General features: G+C 34.6%; 1 protein-coding gene across 1 annotated transcript; it reads right to left on the bottom strand.

Annotated features, from left to right (window-relative positions):
- Positions 1–3,607: 3,607 nt before the first annotated feature.
- On the bottom strand, positions 3,608–9,068 carry MEF8S (Pentatricopeptide repeat (PPR) superfamily protein). The gene is made up of 2 exons (XM_028251903.2): positions 6,416–9,068; positions 3,608–3,946 (listed from the first exon to the last, which is right to left on the bottom strand). Exon 1 carries the CDS (start codon positions 8,861–8,863, stop codon positions 6,431–6,433), a length of 2,433 nt encoding a protein of 810 aa, XP_028107704.2. The 5' UTR covers positions 8,864–9,068; the 3' UTR covers positions 3,608–3,946; positions 6,416–6,430.
- Positions 9,069–9,774: the final 706 nt, after the last annotated feature.

The raw sequence follows: 9,774 nt of genomic DNA, 5'->3' as shown, positions 1-9,774 counted from the left end.
TATCACCCGTGTTATGCATGGAATAATTATAGATATTTGTATTTGTTTTAGATTTTTTAATGTATAAATTATATTTTTTAAGATTTTTTATAAAAATAATTTAACAATCTTATCACTAACCATAGTGTATGAGAGAAGTTGAAATAGGTACTGCAATAACTATGCATGGATTGTATCTATAGTTATTTGTATGAGGAGATTTTAAATGCTGATTAGAAGATTTTGACCAAATCAATAAATGTAGGCATGTGAAAAGACATGTGGATTGAAAAAAGTTAATAAATACTGATCAGAAAATTTTGACCAAATCAATAGATGTTAAGGTTTTTTTTTTTTTTAATCAAAAAATCAGAAAATTAGGATTGACATATTGAAACTCCCATAAGGTTTGGAATTAAAAACCCCTTTTTACTTAAATGTGGTGCTCGGATCAAAGAAAATGATTGAAATGATAAATAAAAATAAAATAAATGACTAGAAAATTATGATATCTCCTAAATAACCTTTTCAGGTATAAGTTTCCTTTAAAATATTAATATATATATATATATATATATTTACAAATGAATGGTTAAAGTGAAAAGAAATGTAGATAAGAGGCTGAAGTTAAACATAATTGAAAAGACGAGGGTAATTTACCAATTTATTTTATTCTTATTTCTTTACTAATTTTGTTTGTTCGTATTTATTTATTTATTTATAAAATTGCCATTGCATTTTTCCCTCTAGTATTAAACTATGAGGTCCAATGAAGAACAAATATAAATGTATAGCCCAAAGCATGCACTACTGAACCCCCCCCCCCCCCCCCAAAAAAAAAAAAAAAAAAGATTGCACATAAAAAAATAAGTATATAAATAAATATTTATTAAAAGTTTACAAAATAAATTTTTGTTAACAGTTTTAGAATTATTCAGAAAAGAATCTTGCACATAAAAAAACATGTCTGTTCTCTCCTTAAACTTTGAATGTAAATGTTAAACTGGGTTTAGTTACAAATTGGATGTAATGACACCATCATCATATTTAATTTACGAGGGAAAAATAAGTATATAAAGAGTCTCTATATTGAACTTTGCTAAACATATATTTATTAGATTGGAAGTAAGGTTTTGTTTACAATAACGTTGGCAAACAAAGACCATCCTTATTTCCTCATTTATTATTTTTGTGTCTCAATCTTATAAGTATGGTCAATCTCACCAAGCATGCACCACTTCTAATTTGAAAAAATAAACTAAAAACTAAGTAAATCAATAAAAATAACAAAATTAAAATTTTCACACTAAGAAAGAACCTAGAAAATAGACCCCATTTTTTTTTTTTTGAATGTATATTTACATATACAACTCATGCCTAAAATCATTAAGCCAGCATAGTTCTTATAAAAGTATCAAACCAACATGGCTAGATTTGAACAGCTAATTGAAATTTCAAAGAGAGTTCACTAGAAAGTTTTCGGTAGCGTTTGGTAGAGTATTTTAAATATGATTTGAGAATAGGAGTTGTATTTTGAATTTGTAAGTTTTGAAATTATGATTTGAGTGTAGAAAATTTGTTTGGTTATAATTTTTTAATAGAGTTTTGAATTGAGTTTTGAATTAAGTGTGGAATTGAGTTCTGAAAGTTTAATGTGACATGTGAAGTAAGAAAATTTGTTTGGTTATGATTTTTTTTATGAGTTTTCAAAACTTAATTCAAAAAGCTATAAATCATAATCAAACACACAACTCAAAACTCAATTGAAATTTTTGATCAACATTCATAATCAAACTCTTTTTAAAATTCAATTCAGAAAATGAATTAATAATTTTTTTTCAATTAATTTGTTTTTCCAAATAATTTTTTTCAATTAGTTTGTTTTTTCAAATAATTTGTTTTTCAAACGTCAAATATGTTATTTCAAGTTAATTAAAGGCAAAAGTTAAAATTGTAACAAATAGTTTAATTAAAATTATCTATTTTTAAATGAGATTCAAGTAAAGAATTGTTTGGAATAATTTAAATAAATATATATTTTAACTATTTTAAGAAAAAATGTATAAAAAAATAAAAAGATGATATGATTCAGATATACACTCATTTAGATAGGTTCACTTATTTAATTTATATCAAATAAATATGCTAAATAGCTTCTAAAGTTTGAAATAATTGTAACTAAAAAAATAAAAAAGAAACCAAGATAGAAACTTGGAGGATGAGAGTAAAAAAAATGTATAATTTATCCACTTAAAACCTGCAGATCTCCTTACTTTACCTTCCTCCTCCAAACTTCTCCATTGCTCTCTCTCTCTCTCTATATATATATATATATAGATATATACTTCCATTCTCTCTCTAATACTTGCATTTATCTTTATATATCTATCCATCTCTCTCTCTCTCTATCTATATATATATATTTCCTTCTCAGCTCTACTCCATTCTATTTCTCTCTCATTTCTCTTTCTTCTAGCATTGTACTCTTCTAGCATCGAGTACATGATCGGAGAAAGCTAGATCTCGCTTTGGAAGCTTGTTTACAGCCCAAAGAACCTTGATTTTTGCATCTCCTTTTTGAATTTTTTTCTTATTCGAGTTTTTGATTGGAGTCGCGATGGTGACTCAGTGTTTGCTCAGGGTTGTAATGGCAGTTCTTCTAGTGATATGTGTAATGGGAGTGACATTCTCTTTGAGGCTGATTCACAGGTTCTCTAACGAATTGAAGGCGCCAATTCGGTCAACCAGGGGTCAACCGGTAGGTCATCCGGCCGGTCAACCGACTGCGCCTATTCCCAACTTCCAGCAAGATTAAAATTCAGACTGAGCTTTGGCTATCCTTATGCACGCCATTTGAAAACTTGCTTCCCTCATGCTCACCATTTGGAAGATTTTGACAGAAGAGAGAGATGTACGTCTGGAAGCTTTTCATAGTGGAGAAATGAACGGAGAAATCTACCAAACGGAATGTGCAAATGCATTTTGAACTGTATGGTGGAACTATATTTAGAAAATTGTATCCAAACGTCAAGCGCAAATGGGAGAGCAGAAATATATTTTGAAAACGCAACCAAACACAGCCTTCTACTCTTTTTTTTTTGCATACCACTAGGCAAGTTTTCCAACTCCATTGTTATTCATTATATATATATATATATATTGTCAGTGGCGTAGTCAGGAATTCCCCTCAGCGGGGTCATTCAGAGGGAGAAAAAGAGAACAAATGAAAGAATGCATCAATGGCAATGCAACAATAGTTGTTAGGGAATGAAGCGTTGATGCAACAATTGAATGAATGAACACTGAACTAAAATTGACACCACTAAACAATGAATAGCTCCAAATATATGTGATATATATAATATTTATCTAGATTCATTGGGGTCATTTTGTTAAAATTGACACCACTAAACAATGAATAGCTCCAAACACTGGGGTCATTTTGTTAAAATCCAAAACTTTTAAACAAAATTTCATATATATTTAAACAAAATTTGAAAGTTCACCACTGAATTACACATAGCCCTCCTGTATATTGCGTAGAACACGGCATTCAAAGTTGATTCTCATTCATTCCACATATGGTAACAATAACAAGTTCACAGGCAAGCAATGATCATCTCTGAACTTCGGATTCGAATCATGTATACTCGTAATATAAATTGAAGAGTTTTCAATATATTGACAACAGGTTAATAAATTATATCAGGCTAGTGACTAGACCAAGAAATAATAAGTTTCCAAACAGCAGGTTAATAAATAATTCAGAACCTCGCTGCATGACATCTAAGTACTATTCACCTCGCCATTAATGCAAATGCAAAAGGCTCAGGCTATTCAAACCTCATGAAAAAATTTAAGTCGCTTGCAAGATGCTTCATACGTGCACTTTATCACTCTCCTCATCAGTTTCCTTGTAAGGCATGCTTGTGGTTCTTTTTTCTGGTAAGATCTAAATTAAATGTATCTGCAAATCAAATCCCACGTTACATCAAAAACAGAGTATAACCCTAATTATAGTATAATAGACACTAATAATTTGGTGAAAACTTCAGTATAGCACAATAATGTCATTAGCTGAAGAAAGTGACAACCATAAGCACAATGTGATTAGCTCATTGTGAGCCCCATTCTTAGTCTGGATGCCTCCAACAATACACTACAATGTGATTAACTCAAAATACAGGTGGATAATTGGGCTTTTAGGTATACTGAAATTTTCTCACTCAAGCAGCTAGGTGGATACAGACTGACAAAGTCAATCCTGTTTTTGTGTTCATGTCATTTACATTATAAGATTTTTAGTATTTGCATAATTTAGTAACACTTACCGGCTCATATACGTTTGTTTGGTACAGGGATGAGAAGGGGGTGGGGAGGATTGGAATATTAATCCTAGAGGCCGACTTATCCGGTGTTTGGGTTGCAAATGGGGATTGGATATCTTATCTGGACTGGATAAGTTATCGTCCCACTGAAAATAATCCTCGAGGACGGAGAGCTAGGATCAAGTTGGTGCGTTAAGGCCCAGTACAAGAAACAACAAATGAAAACCATGGGCATATATTATACCATCACCACCAGCGAAACACCAATAACACCAGTGTATGCATTCCACCAAACTCGACATTTTAGGTGCTTAAATTTGAACCAGAATGCACCTAACTCTTCCACCTCCATTTTTTTTTTTCCTTCTTTGAAAAGTAAAAGAATCAGAATGTATCTAAATTTTTAGCTTCAATGTAAATGATAACATTTCTTATTTGAGTAATGCTATACAAACAAAAAATTCATACATAATGATGCGGCTTATTGTGAACCTTTCATTTCAAAACAAAACATCATTGAAGATGGATTTATTTACAATAATGGCATTGTCACATCATCCTTGTCAATTTTTTCGTATGAACTTTATATAAGAATAGAATTTTCCTTCTTATTTGGTATGCATGTAAAAAATGTATTGAAATATATTTAAAATGTATAAACAAGTGCATGGGAATATGTGAATTCTAGTTTTTCTAGCATCATATATTTCTTAACGAACAACCATTGAGCGGTCATTAGCACGACCCACTTTAATTGATAGCATTGCAACCTATACTCAAATCAACAAAACTAGTCAAATGTCACACTACATAGAAGGCCTACTATTAAGGTTTCTTTAATCCAAGCCCACATTTTAGTGTTTTCTCTTCCAGGCAGAATAGACAATAACGTCTTAAGATATGTTTGGATAAGAGAATAGACCAATAATGTCTTAAGATATGTTTGGAAAAGAAATAAAGCAATATTGGCAACAGAAAGCAATGGTAGGATAGTTGGCAGAGGATTTGCTCACCCACATGCACGACTTATGTTCGATTGTCGGCACCTCTCGTTTGCCCAAATCATGTGATTAGGGGGAGTCGCTTGATTCTTGGGTCTACGCTCCTAGGTTGGCCCAAAGGACCCTACCTAGGACACGGTTCCCAGTTATCAAAAAAAGAAAAGAAAAAAGAAAGGTCAAAGTAGTGACAGAGTATCTTTAAGTTCAATAATCACTACCGGGGCTTCCAGTGTGACATCAATTTTAACTCCCCAAAAAAATCAAATTTGCAAATATTGAAGAGGAAAAAGCATGCAGTGTTGACATAGTGAGATTGGAAACAAAAAAAATTATATACACATATATATAAAATATTGGGTTCAAATAAGGATTAGCACAGCCATAAACCAACCCCAAGTAATGAAGGTCTGCTTTAAATTTAAACAAATGTCCAAAATAAGTAGATATTGATTCAAAAGAGTACAAAACCCAAGTTTTCAACATACACTACTATATTGGCATCCAATTGCAATTACCAGAGCCCAATTCAGAAACACAAGCAATGAAAAGTTCGAAAACACCCATTGTTTCCATTTATGTGCAAAAACAATTTCCAAAAATTCAAAAAACCAACTCAGAAGTATTGCCTAAAATGGATGGAGTGTCTTCAGAAAATTTTCCCAAAAACTTTTTTAGAAACAATTTGCCAAACAAGCTTTCCATGTCATTTTCCTTTTCTTTTTTTTTTTTTTTTTTTTTTTTTTTTGTTGAGAATGGACAAGAAACCCAAAAATGATACCAAATGAGCACTTATCTTGCCATCATATTTTAATAAATTTTGTCAATAGTTAATCATATTTGAAGTTTCAACACAAAACAGTGAGGTTATAAAATAAAAATAAGAAGAAAAAAAGTTTGTGTGGGAACCATAGAAAAGCTGAAGATAGAAAATCGAAACTTGATTAGCAGACCATGACCAATTAAACCAACAAATTACATAAATACAAAAAAAGAAAAATGAGATAAGAAAATCCATCTTAATATAACATTGATGTCCTTGCCAAAAAGTATATCCATATCCATAGTTAAATCTAGGAAAAGATTGATAGGAGAATTGATAAATAGTACCTCAAAAGGATTCATTCACCAATAATCACGGCAAGAACACAATCCATCTTTGAAATGGTGAAACCTCTTAGCATCTCGTATGATAAGTTCCCTGCCAACCAGCTTTGAAATGATCTTCAATGCACTATGGCAGTCACCACAAACACGAAGGTTCTTGATTATCCGAATTTGCGCACGAGCAGGGGTGGTTAGGAAACCATAAGCAACAGCAAGTCTCTCGCTATGAGCAAGAAGAGCTTCCTCTTTACCTTCTTGGTCTATGTCATGGAGCACAAATCTAGTCTCTGCCACATAACCAGCTTCTTTCATCTGCTCCCTCATCCCCCTAAGTTGTGCATAGATCCTATCATTCTCAGGGTGAGATCTGTCTCCAGCTCTATACTCATGAACCCTACTCCTGACTGCAAGAAGATTTTCATTTGCCAATTTCTTCTTCTCCTTTTCTTTTGCAAGGTCTGGAGCTTTCACTTGTATAAGGCCCGACTTCGATTGCTCATTCAAGCGAGAGGGGTCCATGAGCTCAACAAGCTCAGCACAACGATCGCCAAGCTCTGTGTTCCCATGAACTCTACCAAGATTCATCAAAGTTTCCCAAACTTCTACACTCGGTTCCACTGGCATTTTTTCAACGAACTCCAACGCTTCATCCAAATACCCTGCACTTCCGAGCATGTCCACTACACTCACATAATGCTCCATCAATGGAACAATGCCATAATCCTTTCTCATAGATTCAAAGTGCAACATTCCCTCAATTACATCCCCCAAGACACTGCAAGCAGAAAAGACCCTAAAAAACATTTCCCCATCAGGTTTCAGTCCTGCTTTCTTGAATTGAGTGAACAATTCAATAGCATCCTCTCCATGACCATTATTGGCAAGCCAAGTTATCATGGTGTCCCAAGAAGTCAGATTGCGCCGTGGCATTTTATCAAACACTGTAAATGCATCATCCATGGAACCACATTTTCCATACATCTCTAGGATCCTGTTATAAGTGCTGACTTCTGGAATGGAAACTGATCTCATGAGGTGCTCGTGAACATATTTTGCTTCCTGTAGAGCTTTGGCCTCCCCACATGCCTTCATCAACATTAGGTATCGGGGCAAATCCACTGGGATATGCTTCCCCTCTAATAATCCCAACAATTCCACAACTTCCTTCAGTTTGCCCTCCTTGCAAAAACCATCCAACTCCTCAACAGTGCCACTATATTGTCTACTTTCTGCAGCTTCAACTGATTCTCCACCAGCTTTATAATCATTTGATACTTGAGAATCCATCATTCCACTCTGCAACTCGTTTGACATATTCTGGTAAGTCTCAGCATTAGTATTAGCATTGTAAATTCCACTCGGGTTCTGACGATCTTCTCCAATATTTTGCATTGCATACCTATTTGGAGTTCCAGCACTCTCTCCAAGGTACCCACTTGTGCTTTGCTGGTACACTCCATCGCTGCCTGCATACTGGGTACCCGTGCCATGCTGATATATTCCGGTGCTTCCTGGGCGATAGTTACCAGGGTATTGTTGGGTCATTCCTGTGTTTCCCATGTAAGGGTTAATTGGGTTTTGTTGAGATACTCCAGTGTTTCCTGAGTAATGACCACTCACACTTGGATTTTGCCAATTAGTTCCATCCTTGCTCCTGGAATAGTTGTGTGGGTACTGCTGAGACATTTCGGTGCCTCGCGAGTAATAGTTATCAGGACTTTGTTGGGTAGTTCTCGTGTTTCCCAGGGAGTAGTTATTTGTCTTCTGCTGAGACACTCCAGTGTTTCCTGAGTAATCATCACTTGCACTCCGCTGAAATTGTCCAACACTTTCTCCATAATGCCCATTCACTCTTCCTGAAAACCCTAACTTACTCTGTCCATGAAATCCATTTGGATTCTGTTGAACTACTAATTGCCCTTCTCTATAAGACCCATATGGATTTTGTACACTCATGTGCTCTCCAGACAACCCATTTGAACTTTTCAGTGAAGTCCCCAAACTCTCCATGTTATATCCACCATAATTACTCCTAAAGTTCCCCTTTTGCTCAATTGGGTTCCCCTGAAATTCATTTCTGTTGCTTTCTCTACAATACCCACTAGAAAAATTCCCATTTTGCCCAACAGGGTTATTTTGAAATCCAATTCTAGGGCTTTTCTGAACCCCTATTGCGTTTCCCTTATAAAACCCATTTGGATTTTGCTGAAACTCTACATGGTTTGGATTTTCACCATAAACCCCGCTAGGGTTTTGTTGATATTCTACACATTTTTCACCAGTAGACCCATTAGGGTTTTGAAAATCAAATCTTTCAGTTGCAGTGCTGAGATTTCTCACAAACCCAAAGGCTTTAATAGAATACAAGGAATTGCGTGATCTACGTACCTCAGACAAGGCTGCGAATGTAACAGAGTTGATGGTGAGGAGTGTAGCTCTCTTTCTGTACATTTGTGAGTCGAAATCGTCCTGGTTAACTCAGATTAGCGAGTCTCAGAACCTCGTTTCAGAGATTCCAGAGAGCACAGAAGAGAATTAGAGGCGTTGCAATGGAGAAGTAAAACCCATCAGTTGCTTCCTCCTACAACGTTAAACCCTGAATCAATATATACATATAGAAGAATATATATATACACACACTATCTGGGCCAGAAATGATCATGTGCCTTTTGTAAGAGGCCCAATAGTTTAATGGGAAAATAATTTTAAATAGGACTGTTCAAAAAATCAATGAGTCGGTAAATCGATCCAATCCGATTTAAATCGTTGATTTTATTTTATTTTTGGATAATTCTTGGTAGCTTGAGGAGCACTTGGCTCAAGATAGTTCGAATATCTAAAATGACGTCGTTTTGGTTTTTTTTTTTTTTTTTTCCTTTTCCCGCTTATATCGCTGAAACAAAAAGATAAAGAGAAAGAAGAAAGCAAAAGAGAAAAAGAGAGAGGAAGAGAGAAGAGGGAGGGGAAAGAGAGAGCACCAAAGCACCATCGCCGGCACTGCCGTCACTGGCAAGAGAGGAAGAGAGAACAGGGAAGATGAGCACCAGAGCACAATCACCGGCGTTATCACCAGCATAGATCTGTGTACCTCTCTCTCTCTGTATCTGTGTGTGTTGATGATGATGATGATGATAATGATGTGTTGTTGTTGATATTTGGTTTTGATTTAGATTTTTTGGTCTGATTGGTAGACTGTTGGCTCTCTTTCTCTATGTATCTATGTGTGTTGATGATGATGATGTGTTGTTGTTGATGTTTGATTTTGATTTTGATTTTGATTTTGATTTTTGGGTTTGATTGGTAGACTGTTGGCTCTCTTTATCTGTGTATCTGTGTGTGTTGATGATGATGATGATGATGTG

Source organism: Camellia sinensis, chromosome 13, assembly GCF_055761805.1.
Source record: "Camellia sinensis isolate YWXY chromosome 13, ASM5576180v1, whole genome shotgun sequence".
NCBI classification, from domain to species: domain Eukaryota; kingdom Viridiplantae; phylum Streptophyta; class Magnoliopsida; order Ericales; family Theaceae; genus Camellia; species Camellia sinensis.
This window is presented reverse-complemented; position numbering and strand designations above follow the sequence as displayed.

Bases quoted from the DNA above. Each gene is read 5' to 3' on its own strand.
- MEF8S (XM_028251903.2), bottom strand. From the start codon at position 8,863: ATGTACAGAAAGAGAGCTACACTCCTCACCATCAACTCTGTTACATTC.